The sequence below is a fragment of the Anarhichas minor genome, unplaced genomic scaffold (genome assembly GCF_050575085.1).
Source record: "Anarhichas minor isolate MPS153535 unplaced genomic scaffold, ASM5057508v1 ptg000043l, whole genome shotgun sequence".
In the NCBI taxonomy this organism is placed as follows: Eukaryota; Metazoa; Chordata; class Actinopteri; order Perciformes; family Anarhichadidae; genus Anarhichas; species Anarhichas minor.
This window is the reverse complement of record NW_027466489.1, coordinates 4,618,064-4,637,857: the sequence shown is the minus strand read 5'-3', so window position 1 is coordinate 4,637,857 and position 19,794 is coordinate 4,618,064. Positions and strand designations below refer to the sequence as shown.

The 19,794-nt window shown below is 42.0% G+C and overlaps 4 protein-coding genes across 7 annotated transcripts in view; 1 reads left to right on the top strand and 3 right to left on the bottom strand.

Annotated features, from left to right (window-relative positions):
- Positions 1-2,719, bottom strand: part of h6pd (hexose-6-phosphate dehydrogenase (glucose 1-dehydrogenase)) — a 32,029-nt gene extending 29,310 nt beyond the window's left edge. The window contains exons 1-2 of one of the 2 annotated variants that reach the window (XM_076111117.1): positions 2,531-2,719; positions 758-1,083 (exon numbers count right to left, since the gene is read on the bottom strand). The gene's annotated coding sequence lies outside the window, so the exon portion shown is untranslated. Of the gene's footprint in view, positions 1-757 lie in introns of both variants that reach the window. The other variant, XM_076111116.1, reaches the window with a different exon arrangement.
- On the top strand, positions 2,702-6,343 carry cplane2 (ciliogenesis and planar polarity effector 2). Its single transcript, XM_076111130.1, has 5 exons — positions 2,702-3,074; positions 3,744-3,896; positions 4,013-4,137; positions 4,289-4,416; positions 4,543-6,343. Exons 1-5 carry the CDS (start codon positions 2,960-2,962, stop codon positions 4,763-4,765), a joined length of 744 nt encoding a protein of 247 aa, XP_075967245.1. The 5' UTR covers positions 2,702-2,959; the 3' UTR covers positions 4,766-6,343.
- LOC142970706 (rho guanine nucleotide exchange factor 19) lies at positions 3,122-10,414 on the bottom strand. The gene is made up of 12 exons (XM_076111121.1): positions 8,629-10,414; positions 8,376-8,543; positions 8,232-8,302; positions 7,830-8,128; positions 7,080-7,240; positions 6,841-6,993; positions 6,625-6,754; positions 6,439-6,513; positions 6,212-6,304; positions 5,956-6,104; positions 5,642-5,803; positions 3,122-5,520 (listed from the first exon to the last, which is right to left on the bottom strand). The coding sequence occupies exons 1-12, from the start codon at positions 8,841-8,843 to the stop codon at positions 5,475-5,477; spliced, it is 1,722 nt and encodes a 573-aa protein (XP_075967236.1). The 5' UTR covers positions 8,844-10,414; the 3' UTR covers positions 3,122-5,474.
- A 131-nt stretch (positions 10,415-10,545) lies between these two features.
- Positions 10,546-19,161, bottom strand: ddi2 (DNA-damage inducible protein 2). 3 transcript variants are annotated; one of them, XM_076111123.1, is made up of 11 exons: positions 19,012-19,161; positions 18,683-18,856; positions 17,553-17,682; positions 16,952-17,263; positions 16,721-16,847; positions 16,359-16,486; positions 15,851-15,979; positions 15,229-15,332; positions 14,908-15,100; positions 13,354-13,404; positions 12,888-13,042 (listed from the first exon to the last, which is right to left on the bottom strand). In XM_076111123.1, the coding sequence occupies exons 2-10, from the start codon at positions 18,818-18,820 to the stop codon at positions 13,394-13,396; spliced, it is 1,272 nt and encodes a 423-aa protein (XP_075967238.1). In that variant the 5' UTR covers positions 18,821-18,856; positions 19,012-19,161; the 3' UTR covers positions 12,888-13,042; positions 13,354-13,393. The 3 variants fall into 3 exon arrangements, with proteins under 3 accessions (XP_075967237.1, XP_075967238.1, XP_075967239.1); XM_076111124.1 differs by having other exon boundaries at positions 18,988-19,100; XM_076111122.1 differs by lacking the exons at positions 14,908-15,100; positions 15,229-15,332; positions 15,851-15,979; ... (4 more) ...; positions 18,683-18,856; positions 19,012-19,161 and having other exon boundaries at positions 10,546-13,042; positions 13,354-14,894.
- Positions 19,162-19,794: the final 633 nt, after the last annotated feature.

Sequence of the window (19,794 nt, the reverse complement as noted above, 5' to 3'; positions counted from 1 at the left end):
CCAAAGGCCTTCTGATACCACTCTCAAGCCAGTTGGTACGTTTACTTCACCAAGACGAAAATCCAAAACAAATTCCAGACCTCAACTGTATTGATGTTAACAGTTTGATTTTCTTTACAATTTACCACTCCAGCCCCACAAAGCTTGTTTTAGGTGACGTCTGCCATCCAGACGGAGCTGATCAACCTCGCTCGGTGACTTTGCCAAAGTGGAGCAGAATGTCACACCTACACACAGCTGTGCTCCATCATATCACAGTCACTAAGACATGTTAAGTTCTGGAAGGTTTTCACTGGGATGCATTAGTACGGTGTCATTTCTGCGACAACCATGACTGATATAGCCTTAAAAAAAAACAAACGCTAAAAGCTACTTTATTGCGTCATAGTGACACTTTTATTATAAATTGTGAATGACGGTTAATTTAATTTCCCACCTGATAATTATAGTCTATTTCTTCAGCTCAACGCTCCTTTCTCACACAAAGACAAAGACTCACAGGCTCCTAGTCTGGGGTGCGGCCAGACATTTTGAACCAGTTGACCAACAGTTGAACAACCGCTCTGACACATTGAATATCTACAATCCGTGTCATCCAGTGCAGCTGAATCATTCAGGCACACACACACACACACACACACACACACACACACACACACACACACACACACACACACACACACACACACACCAAGTGGGACTATGTAGAGTATAAAAGAGTAACACTTTCATCAGACACAAGGAAGATTAGAATTACCTATCTTGGATCCATGCTGTAGATACAGTCGGATAGATAGAGACAATCCACTTCCTCAGCCTGTATGGGGAAAGGTCAAAGTCTTTTCTTTGAAGATTCACGATCACCTCAGCAGACATGTAGAGACAGAGAATTTATAGGTCAGAAAAATAAAGACCGATAGATATATACATGTATATATTCATTTGTTTTGCTTTTTATACAAAGCATGTTTGACCTGTTTTTTGTTGTTTTTTTTAAAAGAGTTTTATGAAGCCTTGTGAATTTCAAACAAAAAAACAACTCAACCTCATCAAACCTGTGCTGCTGCTGGAACTCTTGTCTGGCTGAAGGAGGAGGACAGCACACACATACACTTGTTCACAAAGTTACAAACCGCTTTTTATATTTCCAAAAACATGTTCGCACATAACAAGGCATCCTATAATAGAATCACATCGCTGGTGATCAAACCATAACATGTATCACCGGCATCAACTTGTCACGTGTGTATATGGTTTTAATATCATGGCACCATCTTGTGGTTGAAATAAGAAATACAACAAGTTGTATCCAAACTAAATAGTAACAGCTGAACAAGTTATTATATGAGGATTCATCTCAAGTCTCAAATCTTTGTGGACTCACACATGAAGAAGCTGGTGAACGCTTTGCCCTCCTGCATACAAGACACCATTTTGGTCATGCTGCACTTATCAACAGTAAAGCTATTGATTATTATTTTCAATAAATATTCACTAAAATGTATTAAAATCATATTTTTTCAAAATAACACTTGTAGTACAACAAGGAGGAGCCCATTGATGTGTGAAGTGATTTTGGTTACATTACATTGCATGACAGTGAAGCTATTGAATATTGTTGTAGTAGGTATTTTCCGCATTGCACTTTGTAGACGGTCCCTGCGCACTCGTCTCGCAGCCGGCCGCTCATTGAGACCAATGCAGATTGTGCAGCTCGAAGGAACCCGTAAGACGGCCCGATTTAATTAAATTAAGGTTGTAGCTTGTTGTCTACCTCATTACGGTTACAGGGAGGTATCGTTTGTATTTTAGCAACGTTTCGTTAACGATTTATTGAACCGGGAAGTCCGAATCTGTCAATATCTTTCTAACTTTACCTAAGTGGGACAAAGGATGTCGCATGTGTACAGATTGTAAAGCTCTCAGAGGCAAATTTGTGATTTTGGGCTATACAAAATAAATTGAATTGAATTGCTTACAATGTTAAATGTGTAAAATTAAACACTTCTGGGTGTAAGCTTCCCACACCAATAATGTATGCCTTCCTTATATTCTCAATCCTTATGCAGCTGAGAGAAGATAGCACAGTCACCAATGTGCCCACCAATGCAAACTACCATCGAGTGTGGACCCCATATCTGTGACCATAACGACGGGGAGCAGTGGGGTCCAGACTGTCAGAGCTCACAGGGTATTGTTTTTAATAATGCCTAATATTTCCTCCTTGCATTTAACGTTTCAACGCTGGAGTTTAGCGACCTCTGGCGGTGGGCGAAGAGAACCAATGCACCATTCACGTACTACCGGAAAAATCCCCTTCAAGTGCACTTGAACCCAACAACATTGCAAATGCTGTATAAAAATGGGATATTCTATAACACTCTTGTTAACATGATGGGACAATCAAGGCCACACAGTGGTAGACGGCACAGCAACCTGTAAATGACTGTTTAAAATAACGTTCACAACCTTTTTTAACATCTCAACTGAAACGTTATCATTACATCTGTTGCAACTCTATGAGGCTTACTGTCTAAAGTGTATTCACAGTCGGGATTGCTTCTTGAATTCAGGCTTTTTGTTTTCGTCCAAAAACGACAGGTTAGTGCCTTGAAAAAATACGAAATTAACGACTTTCTGGAGAACCAGACCATCATCACGAATTGCAGTCGCTAACGGAAGTGACGTAGGGGTTTCCTGTCAGGTTGCTGCCCATGGAGACGCTTTGTTTACGGAAGTTTTTATCAGCTGGCTGCACTTTGATGCTTCAAATGCTATTTGGCGACAATAATTTATATTATTAAGGCACTTTATGATGAGAAAAGACTGTTTATTGTAACACTAACACCGGTTTGACGGGCTGTCTTGTTCCGCTACAGTCTGACTTGTTTGATTAAATAAACTGACGTCAGCAGTGTGATGCTAACTGTAGCTGAGCAGCGTCACGAGCGATAACAACATGGCTCAAGCTGCTCCTTCCTCCGGATCAATCGTAGTAGCTGACTGGCATCAATGTAAAGACAGCAAAGAATATTTCAGCAAAATTCTACACAAGAAGAGACGGAAAAACTTCGGTATGACAAATAAACTGTTACGTCTTTGTTAAATAATGGATTTTCAAATGCAACACGTGTTACCCGGGCTTTGATGACACAAAGTATTTCAGGAAATTTGTTCTACAGTAACTGTTACATATTTGAGACTAAGAAAACGTTCAACATGCTGCTACTTATCATACTTAACAAGATACGTTTATTCTAATTTCATCATAATTTGAGTGGGACACTATTTAAAATATTTTTAAAGACATGTTGGTTTTGTCATCATGAACCCTAGATGTAGGGAGAGTTGGTAGCATTTGCAAACACTATATTGAGGCTAAACAAATAAAACAGAACAATGTAAAGAAAATAATAAGATACAAGCCTGACTCAGTGTTTTAGTGTACCGTTTTACTGCACAATCCACATGAAATCACCAAAAACAAGATGACATAACAAAACAGCCTAGGATTGTTTATGTGTTAATTATTGTTTTAGACATCCAAGATTTGTATAAAATAAGAGACTTTTTGCTGTGTCCATGCTGTCATGTAGAATATTAACACCGTACTTTTAAGCCCTTTTAAGAGTTGCACTGTGATCTTTGACCAGCACATCATGTAGGTCCATGTAGAAAGTATGAATTCCAAGCAGTACACAGAAGTAAATATTTAGACGGCCCTTTTCCAACTTGTTTTACAGGCCTCTTGGAGTCTCCAGTGATGCCCCCACACGTAGCTGTGGACACAGTTCACTATAAGATCTTCATCTCTGGCAAGAGTGGAGTCGGGAAAACTGCTCTCGCTGCACGTCTTGCAGGCCTGAATATTCCTAACTTGCACTATGAAACCACAGGTAGGTCCACAATCAATGCGAGTCAGTTGCTTTTAGAGGGAATTACACAATTAACTCTTCAACCTGAAGGCTAATGAGATCGCACAAATATTCGTTCAATGAATCTTTTCCTCAAGGTATTGAAACGACGGTGGTGTACTGGCCCGTGAAGTTGAGAGAGAATGGTAGAGTGCTTTTCTTCCGGCTGCAGCTCTGGGACTGTGGAGAGAACACCTTGCGTAGATTTGACCATTTGCTTCCAGTATGTATAAAATAGTGTTTTCACAAAACACATTGTATTGAGTTATAACAGAAACAGAAAAATGACTACGCTCACATTATTCTATATCAAAATAAATACCCTAACACCACCTACCAAACGTTTTGTAAAGTCACTGTTCCGTGTCTTCCAGGCCTGTAAGGAGCAGGTGGATGCCGTCCTTTTCCTATTCTCCTTCACTGACAGAACGTCCTTTGACGATTTGTCAAATCAAATTGCTAAATGGACTGGGACATCTGTGAAATTGGTGGTTGGCACCAAGTATCCTCTTGTGTTCTATTTTCTTAAAACCTGAATGTTGATTTTCTGACAGTTATAGTCACGGGCTTACTTTATAGCCACTATATCAATACAGAGATGAGCATTTGTCCTCAAGGTTTCCTTCAGATTTGACCTTTTCATGCACTGTGATGTGCCGGAGAGAGACGTGAGGGACTTCCAGGAGACGTGGAACTTACGAGTGCTGCGCGTGGGCGGGGAGGTCAGTGACGGGCTGGGTGACGTAGCCCCACTTCTCAACTGCCTGGCGGAGAACCTGTGGCATCAGGACTGTGTTACAGCTGGATCAGACAACCGTCGTTCACAGCTGGACACAGGGACTCTACTTTAAGTGGACATATCATGAAAAAAAAAAAAAAAATCACTTTCTCAGTGCTTGTGCACAAACAGCAGCGTATCGGGAGTGCCTACCAACCCACAAACTGAAATAAGATAAAGTCAGATTTTGTGGGCTGCCTAGACCAGATGTGTTCAACTAACCATTCAGATTTGCTCCTCTTCCTTAAGTCAACTGCAGGCTCATTAGAATCTCCTGCCATAGATTAAGAACTCCCTATGTGTAAAGGTGTGCACCAACACACAATCAAAATATCGGCCGCTGAGAGATATTGTATTCAATATTTATTCAGTATTTCACATTGAGATGAACAGGGGCTGCTTATGTCAAGTTCTCTTGTTAATATCTTTACTCAGTTAAAGCATGCGTTTGTTGTATTAGGCTGATGTGACTGTCATTTAAAAAAAAAAAAATGAAATAAAAAAGGCACATTGCTTAAAAGAAGTCATTTTAATACAAGTGGAAAACTATATTCACAATATAAAAAACCCCAAAACATCCCCTTACATGCGTGTTGGTTTATTGTGACAATCTCAGTGCATGTTGGAATCCTTATTGTCATGTATGGTGCCATTATCAAAATTATTAAGTGCAGTCAAGTGTATATAAAGTTAACAAATTATTAAAATGCATTATTAAAATGCATTAGTAATGTGCAAGTTAAAAACGGCATTAGTTTGTTTTGTATAGAATCATGTTTCCATCACTGTTTAGACGACAGCGCATTCATCCACTCCTCTTTATCGGACCTGCGAAAAATAATCAGACAAGAATCCCAGATAGATGAATGGCTGCTTCAGGAGATGCATTAGTCATTAGTCAAAAAAAAAAAAAAAAAAGACTAAAGATATAGAAGATGTCGACCTGTACCTTGTGTTTGCAACAAGTATCATGGCGGTCGGGTGTCCGGTGTGACTCTGGGAGAGATGCAACAGGAAGGAGTTTGGGGGTAGACCCAGGACCTCAGCCTTCAGATGCTGAACGTGCACATGTGAGGCCGATGCATGATCCATAACTGTGAACATCGGAGCCCTGACATGTTGCAGAGAGAGAAAACAGTGTGGTTTGAAGGCAAACAACAATGTGAGGACAATTCAGTGAATTACCAAATAAGAAATTAGGTTATGGTGTTAAAAATTTAAAATCGGTAGTTAATTGCGCCTGTTTGCAATCTGGTGAAATACTTTTTCGAGGAGATGATCAAAAGGTCATTGAAGAGGTGGAGGTAGATACTCATGAATGACATTCTTGGGCGGTAAGTGACCTCCACAGTCAGCTGTCTCATGGGACCCTGGTGCACCAGAAAACGCCCGCTTACAACCAGAGGGACTAACTGGACGGAGGAAGAGGCAGTTAGAATGTATCGCAGACTTTATTCCCTTATGTAACCTGCAGATAGCAATGAATTTAGTTTGAGAGAAACAAAAGGACACTTGTCACCTTAACTTTGCCGAAGTCCAGCAGCATTTCCAGGCAGACCAGTTCCTCAATTTGTTTCATTTCTCGGACCCGATTGTTGCACTCTGTCACCATCTGGTCAGAGCAAAGATATTTTAAATGGCAATTCATCTGCTCAGCTCACTTCCAACAACAAGCTCATTCCCCTGTTCAGTTCTGTCTTAGTATGAATGTGCAGCTTTGAACACTTGAATGTAAAACTGCATTACCTCATGGATCGCTTCTATTGCTTTTTTAAGATTTGAAATTGAGTCAGAGTCTGGTTCAGTCAGCTTCAGGATGCTCTGAAATGAAAGAAAACCCAACAGAAGCCTTTAGTGGACTTTTGTAACGTGTCATACAAGTTCAAAATATACATTTGGATGAATATGATTCAAATATCATCAGATGCCTACCTCGAGGAGGAGTTTAATACGAGTAATTCTCTGAAAGGGAAGGACAATGAATGACTTCAGGCGCTGTCTTTGACACACTGGGTCACTCTCAAGCTCCTTGAGTGAATTCAGAAAGTCTCTGTTCTGCTGCCTTGGAAAAAAAAAAGAAAACAGAGATACCATTGAATAGGTCTTATTGGTTGGTGTGGCGAGTAGGCTACCAGTACAGAGACTTACAGCAGGTGGCTGAAAAGACGCTCTTGGTACATCATGTTCGTCACATATGGCACATAGAGGCTGTGGAACTTGGAGCAGTGCTGCAGCACAATGTCTCCGACCTGAGATATTGACACACCCTCTGTCAGTCGTTTTTCCAAATCTATGAAAACCCTAGAGACAGGAAGACACCAGCTCAGCATACACACTCACAAAACCAGTTCAAACTAATAAGAGGTACAGGTATGTGGAGCCCTCACTTTTCACTGGCTGCCATCACACCACGAATGTTGGAAAACAAAATGTGATGCTCCATTTGAGTCAGGGTCTGTTTCAGTGCCTTCGATGCATAGAAATGATTGACAGCAACTCCAAGGCTCCTTAGGTACGACGCTTCAGAGCCGATTAACTCGAACATCGTCTTCAGAGGAGGAAAACGAGAGAACAAGAATTAAGGATTTCTAGAGATGTTTTTATTCAACTTTCTCTGTCACGAAAAAAACGAATTTATCCTACTAACAGGTATTGCCCGTGTAGTCAAAGCTTATTCCGCTCTGTCATAAACCTCCATTGTTAAAAATGCATAACGTGTAAGACCTATTTCGTCGTTGAAAATGTCGTTTATGAAGTTAGTGAGCCTTTAAAGAGGAATGGATGCAGAGGCCGTACGCACCAGAGTGTATCAAGAGATGCACTTAAGTCTTTTCCTGGGATTTGTTGACAACATACAAACATCAGACTCATCCTGTAATACACAAGTACAGCCTATATACTGTGTTAACACTTAAAATGAGACTAGTGGTAAATAGAGTAGTTGTCCCTCCACATTAGTTTTCTGGTTTAATGAGGATTACAGTGTCACAAGGACAATCATTTTTCTACTCTTCTGTCTTGTTCATTTTTTTAATAATCCTATTTGTAATTTTAATATCATTTGGTTTTAATTAGAGAAGACTGCAACATACTGGTCATAATGAAGTTTAAAACATGAAATATAAAGCTTTCCACACCTCCTGAAGGCGAATCTCCCTGGTTGTCAAGATGCTGAGCAGACCAGATTCCTTCACCTCTTCTAGATCTTGCCAAAGGGTACATGGAGTCGCCCTGACAGGTTGAGGTGAAGGTGGGGACTGAGTCGCTTCCGGAGGGTGTAATTGAAGGGGTGTTGCCACAGAGAAGCATTGAGCAGCAAATAGAGACTGCACACCAGACAGATGTCGGGGTGTTATCTGACCAGACTCAAAGGTCTTGTTCAGTCTTTGCAGATCATCGTTCAGCGCCTGCAGAAAGTAGTCCTGATACAGTGGGACTGCAGAGCAAAGGAAGAAATGCAGACAAGGCACTTTACATTCCTGTAATTGTTACACTATTCAGTGACTGACAACAAGGCCCAAAGAAAAAGGTAAACTTACAACGATGAATGAACTTTGACTGGAACGATACACTCAGTTCTTCCTCCTCAGCTGGATCTGCTGCCCTGAGTCTGTTGAGCAGGCCACATTTAGTTAAAAGTATGAAAGATTTTAAAGCGCATAAAGATTTAAAGCCTCTCTTACCCGTCTGTACTTTTATCCTGATCATCTAATGGAGACAAAATGTGATAGTCCTCCTTAAGTCCAGGTCCTGAGAACAGCTTGAGCCTATGTGGACTGAGTATTTCTTTCAAATCCAATTTTGGCATTAAAGCTACTGACCGGAGAGCTGAAGATATGTCTGTGGGAGGACTAAAAAAGGGCAAAGACATTTATTCGTCGTAATCCTACACACAAAGTTTACTGACATTTTCTAGAGGCACCATGTGGTCCTTACCTGCAATCCTCAAGCTGGTTGACAGAGTCACTGCTCTCACCAAGACCTCCACAGTCCTGAGCGCTGTTGGATTGCACCTCTCTTGTCCTTATGGTTTGTATCTGTGAAATCAAATTATTCACTGTAGGACTATCTCCAAAGTAGCAGTGTAGATTAGTGATACGGCTGCTCTTCAAACAGTGGCTGTTTTCATTTGTGCCGTCAAATTGAGCCATAATGCTTCTGTTTGGAACTGTTCTCTCACATGAAGCTGCCCCCAAGACTCTTTCTTTTAAAACCCTGAACAAGTCAGAAAAGTGGCTGTTTATCTACTGAAGCGTCCTTCATTTGCCCCAGAGCTACACCCTCGTATGCAGTCTGAGCAGCAATCACACAAACTGGAACCAGGTGTGGCTCTTTTTTTTTTTTTTTTTTTTAAAGCTTCTGGCAATCTGCTTTTCGTACGCTAGCTTTTTCCCCATCTCAGTATACTTCAAACTGACTGAATGGTGGCCTGCTGGTTTTTTATGGTGGTAAATGTAATATTTGGGGTTTTTAGTTGAACAAAACAATCACTTTGTCGACATCACCTTTGGCTATGGGAACTTCAGATAGGGAAAAATACAATTGGTGACACCATTTTCCCACAATGCACGGCACTAAGGAAATGGAAGAGCTTCTCACAGTTGGGGAAAAAACTGGTTGGTGGTTTGTGAGCTTGTGAACACCTCAAAAACATTAAATGAACCATTAATCTGGAAAAACATTTTGCTTTGAATGTAAATTGTCAGTAACGTTACAAAGTCGCAGTTTGACATCAGTATTGTTGCATTCATTGTTTGTTTCCTGCTGCATCAAACACTTGGGCTGCAGTCGAAAAGTCAAAAAATGACCTCCTAACGTCTATTCCTAACCACTTTTCCTTGACCTTTAAGGAAAACATCATGGGTTCAAGGAAAAGATGTGAAGGAGAATTCATGAGGAGTTTGGAAAAGACAACGTGGTGTTCAGAGAATCCGACTCCACTTTCACTAAGCTACGTCATGATGCGACAGCGGATGTCACTGACGTAGGTCCGCCATGGTGAAACTACAACGGAGGAGGACTACAAAAAGGGCAACTAAAACATGATCCCATGAAATCTGATACCCAATTGCATGCAGTCTTTATAAAGAGCTCCTTCCTTCCTGCTGCTGTCACACTTAACGATCAACACTGCTTCAGTAGAAACAATTCACTCATGTGCATCAATGAACTGTTCAATATCAATTTATCCTTTGTGCAATAATGTAGATTCAACGGTTTGGTTATATTTTGCTATCATATCATAGGCCTAGCTTGTTTTTGTTTTTTTATGGATGCTTCTTGTTATTGAGAACAAGAATTTGGTATATTTACTGTTCCTTTTACTTCGCATTCTTTTTTTTTTTTAAACAGATTTGTTACATGTTCGAGGTAAATAAACACACAAAATGAACCGTCTGTTCATATTCTTCAACATAAATCCCATTAGTTTATGACTGTATGAGTATAATTGTTAAACCTGTTCAAGATAGGCATATCGTTTGTTTTCATGGACGGCCGAATGGTGAGTCACCTTAAATGTTTCCGCCGCAAGGAATTGTGGGGCGGAATTATCTACTTTCCTTTGCTAAAGGAGCTAATAAAGGACGCATTGAAGCCCCTTTCCTGAGCATTTAGAGAATTCGAACAGCTCTTATCATGGCGGCCACTTAGATACTGCCGGGTCATTTCACTCAGTCAGGAACCTTCCTAAGCAAAAAGGACTTCTGACTGCAACCCTGGTGTAGTTGGGTAAATTGATTTTGTCGTTGCTGCCACTGTTTATATACAGAAATTATTTTATGACATGATTATTCAAGTGCAGCTCTAATCAGACTTACTTAGGAGGAAGTAAAAAAGTGAATTCACACAGTGTACCAATACTAGCTCCATTTTATTTGCAATTTAAAATTTCATACAAGATAAAAGTAGATAATTCAATTGTCTGAATATTGTTGGAATATGACTCAAATAAAACCATTAAAATCCTTTATATGATGTATTGACATGGCAATATTCTAACAGATTACAAATGAAAATGGATGGGCTTAAGGTATGAACACACACTGAGGATTTGACACAAAATAAAAAGGACTTTCTGAACAGGAGCTACAAACAGTTTTGTAACTACACATTGCAAAATGTTCCAACTGTGGAACATAATACATACAGTACAATAAACCTTCTGTAATACACATACTGAATTGAAAAATGCCATCTCTGAACACAAACTCACTTGTGGCTCTATTGATATTTTGGTGTGATAAATGTGGCTTCCACTTATCTGGAGAAATGATTTGAAAAGTAGCCCTTCTGAACTGTTACAGTTCCCACACTAGCTTTTCCATCATTGTGAAGGGGCTACGAACATAAACATCAACACGGTGCTTTATTCATCAGCTTCAAATATCCATATTTGTGCTGAATGATCTACAGCTCACCAGTGTTATTCTGGAACGGTGAGTAGGACTAACGCTACTCCACTTTAAGTTTTTTTTTTATTGATGCTCCACAACTTAGACAATAGTTTTATGAAACATATTAAAGGTGAAATTATAATAATGTTCAGTGGCTAAATAATCAATCATACATTGGGCATTTAATGTGTCAACGTTGGACGATAAAACAAGAAAAAATAAATCAATCTACCATACCAAATTTCTAAAAACCAATGAAATGGGTGGCCACCCAAAACATCTGCATGCAAACACACCTCACATATCTGCAATATCCAGAAACGTATTACCAGTTGTCCTTTTTTGTTCTTGGATATTCTGTACGACGAACCAAGACACAGCATTTCCCTGTGTTTATACGTGCTCCCTGCTAAGAAGGGACTGAGACATCGGGTTCTGTAACAAGGTATAAATAAGACAGATGCTGAATTGGGAGGCTGAGGACTCGCATGACTAGTTATGAGTCTTGGTGGGCACAGTGATACTGCGGGCTAGTAGTGCCAGCAGAGCTAGCTCCACAACCCCATGGGCTTGTTCCAGTGCCTCTGCAGCCTCCCTGGCAGAAAACCCTGCTGCCTGGATTCTCTGGATGTGCTCAGCTGGAAATTGTTCTATAAAGGGATGCGGAGAAGGGAGAAGTGGGGCTGGAGGTGTAAGCTGGGGAGCCTGAGCAAGTGGAGGGGAAGAGGGGGAGGAGGCGCTAGAGACTTCCTCAGGTGAGCCCACTGCCATGGACAGGGGGCTGAGAAAAGTGTCCTCAGTTTGGAGGCCAGGATTGTCTGGGGTGTTTGTGCCAGAGGCTCGTCCGTCTGCAACCCCTCTCCCCTGCTGTCCCTCAGGAGGTTCCCTGAACTCCAGGTCCCCTGCCGGATCAGGAGGAACCTCTGGCTCAGGCTCAAAACGGCTGATGTTATTTGCGTCATCTTGCCCGCACCTATCTGCCCTCCTCTCGACGAAGCCATCTGGACACTGCGGTGGTCCTTGTCCCTCCACAGTCTCTGCTGTATCCTGGCCAGAGAGGTCAGGCACAAGACACTTCGATGGTCCCTCATCAGACACAGCAGCAGCATGGTTGGCTTTGGCATCGTTTGTTTCTGCACCGGCTGAGATGGCAGTAGAGGAGATCCGCTGGGTGTTTTCGGGCGTGGGGGTACACGGCTCGGGGGACACTTCCTCCGTTTCCTGTTTGAGTGGTTGTGAGGGGGAGCAGGAGGCGCTGCGGTTTTGGGACTGAGCGCGGTTGTTGGATACCAGCAGCTCGTGAAGTTCCATCAGAGCGGCTGCCAGCGACGGGATGCTGTCGGAGCTGGAGCAGTGCTCTCCTTCAGGCTGGTCCCTCTCAGACGACATCTTGCCCTGGGAGGCAGTGGGGGACTCCATTTCAACCGAGTCCGGTTGGCTCAGAACACTCAGACAGGCTTCTGTGGCGTCAGCGGTGTACGACTCAGTGGCCTCCTGCTCCATGGGTTGAATGGGGGAAAGTTCCTCAGGATGGGGGAGCACGGGGCTGTTCATCACCTCATCTGATTCAGTATTCCCCTCTGTGTGGCCAGGCTGGACCTCCGCGGGAGGGGTACATGTACGGAGGACGTCTGTTGGGGGACTGGGCACAGGGGGCACTTTGGAGTCAGTATGGACAGGCAGAGGGTGAGGGTGGACCTGATTCGGTGTAAAACCAGCACCCTCTGCTGAGCAAGAAGGCTGAGGAAGCCCCTGGCGGCCAGGTTGGTCATGGCACAGCCCTGGTGCTGAGGCCTGCTCCATGGCGGCCGGGTCGGACTGAGAGCGAACCAGGGTTTGGGGCTGGCCAGAGGAAGGGCTTTGGGAAGAGGAGGTGGATGAGGACGCTTGGTCTAAGGTTCTGGGTAATGTAAATGGTGGGGGCTGCGGTGAGGTAGTTCGTCCATCTGCAGTGTCTATTGTAAGAGAAAATACAACCGGGAGTGAGACAGTGTGTGGACACCTCTGGAAGCATTACTTTGGGTAATACGCATTTAAGGAAACAACCTAAAACAAATATGTTGTGTTATTCATGAATACCCGGTGTGTGCATTTACATAGTTTGTGACCTGTGCTACTTTTTCCTATGATAAACAGTTACAAATACATGAATACTTAGAAACAAAAGTACATCACTTAAACAATCCAGCAGCAAAACAACAGCAAAATAAAAGACATAAATAGCAATGGACTTAGCACTCGCAATGGACTTATGAATTTGCAGTACCTGGTTGGTAGGTCTCTCTCTCCAGCTGTCTCCAAATGCATCAGTGCTGTCCTGCTCAGGGGTTAGAGCGCACACCACACACATCATGCAAAGGGATGGAGAAAGTTAGCAGTCACACACACAGAGCATGCATCAACCTAAAAGCCTTTTCACACACACACACACACACACACACATGTGAGAAGTGTCCGAACAGAGAGGTCACAGTGTAATCACATAACCCGTCACTGAACCTCAGGAAACTCAATTGAGATGAAGTTAGAAGGACATTTGAGGAAAATCCCTCAACCATGATAATCAAATCCAGACTGATTGATGCCTCTTCTCTAGTGGAGGATTGCCTCCTTCCCCAATATCGCTGCTGTAACAAAGAGTCACCGAAAATTCTCTGAAACTTTATTGCTGCTGCTTTTTGTTTGAATTCTATTTGCTATGTGCAGCCATAACTGGCTGATAGAAACAATAACAAAGACTACGTGTATCAATGGCAATAGCACGAGTGTTAATGGAAGCCTTGACAAGCATTAAAAAGGGAAACACTTGCATGGTTGTGTTTTGACCATCTCAAAAGCGACAACACACCAACTGGTGGAGAAGGCGCCACTTCCTGCTTACAGTCAACCTCGGACAGATGCTTAAATAATGTGACAGTGTGCGTTTAAACTGTTAACAGAAAAAGCAACCGATCAAGGATGTCTGCTATGTGTTGATCCAGTAAAATAAATACCTGATAGACCTTTTATCCTCTGAAAAATGAAATGCAATACTATAGTGCTGCTGCTATCTCACTGATTTACTGTGTAAGATAGTCCCCCACCTCCATTTCTACTGGCACTAGATGTCCATTTCACTTGCTGTTCTCAAACTCCTTCAGATAGAATCTGACTAAATGTAACAGTCCATGCTGACCTTCTGCAACGAGACACAATCCGGCTCAGTGCTATTGATTAGCACTGATTGCTTATAGTGGAGCCATCAGCGCTATTGGTGCTTCAGTGTTTTCTCCAAAGTTCCTCTCGATATGCGTTTAAAAACACGGTAAATGACGACAACATCACAGCCACAAAGAGCAGCTAAAAACTAGGCAAAGGCCTAGACCTAGAACAAGACTGTTCTGTGGTACGTCTGCTAATTTACTATCATATAGAGATAAAGATTGGTAATGAAGTGTTCATTAAATAACCATCACATAGAAATAGTTTCTAATAATAATAATAGTATGTGCCTTTCACATAACCAAAGGCCCCTCTACATACATAAACAAGCCAAACACAATCATGCGTTTCCCTTTAAGAAGCTTGATCTAAGCCACGAACTCATTTATCTTTTTGTTTAGATTTTACTGACGGACATCTCTCAATTTCCCGACCTCATCTTATTCTAAAGCATTATGTAATTTGCTGAGGTGATGACATTAAGTGATCATGTGACTGAAATTTAAGATGACTGCATAAATGGGGGTTGAGAGTAAGAAGCTTTAAGTGGCGCATGCACATGTGGTTCTAACTGAGCCGAGAACAGGCTGAAGTGCAGAGATGAGAGACTGTTTCTTACCGCTCTCATGTATTGACCTCTGAAGTGCCTCTGCCAGTTCTCTGTCTGCTAGCTCGTCTGGACGGGCGTCGTCGTGCCCCTCCGGTCCGTATGCCAGCCGGGCACACTCTGGCAGCTCTGCCTCAGGCAGGAAGTGAGTCTCGGTGCCCGTGGTGCCTATTAGGAGCGTGTTCTTCTTCAGGTCGATCGAACACTACAAGAAATTTAGGACAAATAATGCTCACAGACATTCTTCAACTGTCTTGTACATTCAGTGAACAGAGAACAGAAAATGGAAACCTCTAATATGCAATTAATGATCAGATGAATTGGGGCTCACACCTGATGTCTCTTCAGCATATCCAGACCAAGCAGCATGTCCATCGGCTGGTCCTCCAAGATGGAGAAAGAACACGGAAGGAAGTCCCCCTCTATCTGGACCTGAGCTACATGAGTGCAACAAGACGACACAATTCAAAACTACACAAGAAACGTCGTGCAGATAATTAAAAATGGAGGCAAAAGGAAGAGATCAAGGGAAAATGATTCTGTCTACTCAGAGTCAGATCATCTCTGGCACATTTTATATCTCTGCGTGCAGTTTTAAAAAAGGTACATTGAATGGTAAGCTCGTTTGTGGATATCTGCAAGTATTTACTTTGTATTTGAGAAACTGCGTTGACAGTGTTTCCTTCTGAGCCATTTCATACCCACACATTGTACAACATAATCAACACTTAATTAAACCATAACCATGGATAAATGTGAATAGGAAGTGGACTCAAAGACATAGAGCAATTGTGCTAAGCTAGGCTATCCAACCGTTTCAAACTGCATGCAGAGTTCGTCTGACTGTTGGTAAGTGTTGACAGAAATATCATGCCTTAATGTTTTGCTGGGGACTAGTTTGACATTATCATAGTGTTGCTCCAAAAAAATACTTCACAAAAAGAAACACACTCACCCAAGTGAACTCTGCCAATGATCTTCTGGGTGCCCACTCCCTTGGCAATTCCGGACCAGCGACGGTCCACCAGCCGCATGATGTTACAGCGCTCAGCACACGCTTGGCTCATGATGGTCATCTGGGCTCCTAAAAACAAGGAACGTCAGGGCTCTACTAAATGATTGTTTCTAACCAAAAAAAGCCTGTGCAATGAATATAAGGCTGTGTAAATCCAGATAGTACAGTTAGTGCATCATATTTCTGTTCAGAGTCAAACTGGTCTTGTAAATATCACAAAGGGGAACGAGATCACAGATACAAGCGGCTGAAATAGATTATAATTTACAGATATGCAGGCCGATGGCAATCAGTTTGTTATTTGAGTACAGTATCTAAATCTAATTCATCTGTGAAGCCACAAACAAAAACTCAACCATAACACACCAACATTTAAGTACCATTGTTGTTCATGGCCAGAAAATTACAATAACAACTACAGATTGGATCAGAATGTGATGCTCATTACCTGAGTCAACAAAGGCTTTCACAGGGTGCCCATTGACTTTGCAGTTAATGTAGAGCATGACCACCTGCCCGAAGCTTTCTGGGGCCTCCTCCATTGCAATGGTCATGTTTTCTTCCACGTTGTGCTGCCTGGAATGTGCACAAATGCATGGATAAGAGACGTGATATTTTAAAAAGAATGACAACATGCTGCCTCATTGCCGTGAGTAAGCTGCTTTATCTTTTAAAAATATCTTCATATTACAAATGATTGCATAACAATATCTGGTTACGGAAGTAAAACTGAGGCTGGACCGTGCTGAAGATGTTGTGTTATCAATATTCCCAAGTGGTCAACAGATCTATAGTCTATATACACCATACCTGATGTCCTCCTCAATCTTTGCCTGGGCATCCAAATCAAAAGGATCCGCAGTCAGAAGTCTGATCCTCTCTTGCTCTCTCTTGGCTCGATCCTGCTGTTGCTCCTGCAGCACTTTGGTGAAACGCTCTGAGAAAATAGACAGTTATAATAACGCGACTGCGTCACATCTCAAGTAAAAGACCAGAAACAGAAACCGTGGCCTGTAACAGCGCCAGCTCTTGTTTGTTTACCCAAGTCTCCGCTCAGCAGGGCCTCAGCAAGTGGTGGGTTTCGCTCCTTGAGGAGTGAAAGCTCATGCGGATTGGATAAAAGCATCTGCTGGAGTAAGGCAGGGTCATCCAGCCCCTGAGGAGAGGAGCCACGAAAGGCCATTGGCGTGGACGGTTGTGCGGTGCGCTGTGGCTGCTGTTGAGGCGGCGGCTGCGACTGCGGCTGAGGCGGCTGTAAAGTCTGTTGCTGTTGCAGCCTTATGGCACCACGATTACTAGTTGAAGAAGAGGTGCCGGGGATTGTGATGGAACGGAAGTCAATATGGGGCAGACCTGAGGAGCACAAAGGATACATGGTGAGAGACACGCATTTTGCATGTACAAAAACTCACTAAATAAATGATGCATTCATCTTTTTTATTTATATATATATATATATATATTTGTCTTGCCTATTTCTGAATCTCAATTGATGTCTGTCTCAAAGTCAAAACCCCAACCCATTACCCGTCTTCTTGTGCAAAAACATCAAACCACCTTCATATTCAGTAATTTGCATCTTAAGAGGAAATTGGAAACAGATCTAAATTATTAGCTTTTAAATAATTTCAAAGAGTGTTACCTGGAAAGGCTGGCTGAGTCGGTGGTGGCCTTCGGTCAGCTTGCCTGAGAACCACCACATCTCCATCCTTAACACCATAGGTCCCCAAGGCACGAGTGTGGTCTTTTAGGGGCTGTTCTACATGTGTGATCTGTTTATGGAGAAATACAGAATTCAATTTAACATCATACTGAAGTTTTGCTTCTGTTGTAATGATGTGGATATTAGCTCATTAGCTCAAATGGTACAGTTGTTACAAAATGCTGCAGTCATGAGGTGGCACTTGCTTTTGCTAAATCTACTTTTCATTAAGTAAACCAGACAGCTGTTGATGTCAGGGCTATAGTTTCAATGGCTAGCCAATTCAGTGGTCCACATGACACACAAAACAACAAACTTACATCCTAGAACTACAAGGCTATATTGCTGTGATGGTAGCAATGTATTTGTTTCAGGTGAATTTGTGCCCCTCACTTTCTTTACATAATACATGCTATTTTGCTACAATCAAAATTAAACTACTGCTCCCAAGCTAAATAGAGTTGAAGGTAATGCTGTACCTGTCGGACATAGCCCCAATACAACGTAAAATAACGTAAAATATGATGACTCCACTTCCCCAATAAACTTAAAAACTTGTTATTAATGTAACAATTATTTTAGTCACACGCCCCATGACCCATCACTGTTGAACTCTGGGGAACGTGTTGGGGTAACAAGACTTTATGAAGATCATTTCTGTCAATATAACGTCTCTCACATGAGTTAACGTTAGACCCTCGTTCACGTAACATTAACGTATCTGGGACAATAAAGCGATAAGAAAACCAGTTAACGTCAGTTTGGTAAACTTCGCGTAATCGTTAAGCCAAAACATTTGTCCTCGATATGTTAATCAGTCTAACGGTTAGCTTCACTAGTTTGATTTTCGGTTATCGGTATCTATTTTAAGGATACCCAGCAAGCCGACCGTTTGCAACCGTTAATTGCCGTCGGGGTCACAAGTCAGCAGAATTGTCTGCTGGTTGATAAACGGAGTTCCGCAACAACCCGTCCAGCAAAACAGCAAACGTCCGATTCATGCTAGCAAGTCAGAGCTAGCTAGCCGTTAGCTACGTTAGCTATCTGGCTACAGCTAGCATGGGTCTTACCTGGATTTCCCCAGCTGGGATTCCTGATTCCAGTTCACAAAGTGCTATGAAGTCTCTCAGCTCCAGCTCTGGGGATACATCTAGAGCAAAGGTGGTCTCTGGGCTATCCCTCGGCTCGCAGAAAACGGTGACCAGCATCGCTTTTTTTTGGGTCAGGATCACTCGACAAACCCGCTGCAAACAGAATGCGTTTAGTGTAGTTCGTTGTTGTTTCACAGGAGAAACCCCAATTATTATTTTGATTTTCACAGTTTTAATACGTGTTTCAGTACAAAAAGCGTCAAAAGGGGAAACTGATATTACACCGAAAGACAGTGACTGCTTTTCACCTCCTGGTTAAACGCCTGGCGTGTCAGTTTCTCTTTTAACAACTAAACAACATTAAGTATTGCTCAGTTGTGCCGCATTTCGTCCAGCTTTTTTTTCCGACATGTCGCAATACAGAATGTGCAGTCGTGAATAGTTTCTTCTTCTAATCTCAAAAACACTGCAAGCCGGAGTGCTATTACCACCATCTACTGGATGCTTTGGAAATTACACACATTCAAGAAAAGACACAATGAAACTTTGAATTATTATTAGAAAGTGTTACCCATATGGATATATAATATGTATATATAGTACTGCAAATACAGTTGAACTAAAACACGTGTGTGTGTGTGTATTTGTGTGTTTGTGTTTGTAGGTCATTCCCTGTCCCTCAGTTTGTGGCATGTTGACACACAATGTCGGCGTATATTATGAAACTAATCGTAGTTATGTTTTGAGTAGGCCTATTGTTTGGTGTAGCCTACATAATGACACGACAGAGTCCAGAACATGTACATAAAAAAGATAGATAATATAAAGCAGGATTCTACAGGTTTGTTTATTTTGGTAGACCGTTGGTGCTGTAACTTTGGGTTTGCATTTGATCTCACTTAACAGAAAAGTACACCAGCTAACTAATCCAAAGTTTATTCATGTAGCACATTTCATCCAGAAAGGCAATTCAAAATACTTTACATAGCGCATTGAACAGGAAATAAATAATGATGAACCACTGTTGTTTCTTGCTTTTTTATGAGAAAAGTCTTTGGTTTGGAGAACACACAATCTTTGGTCTAGTGCTG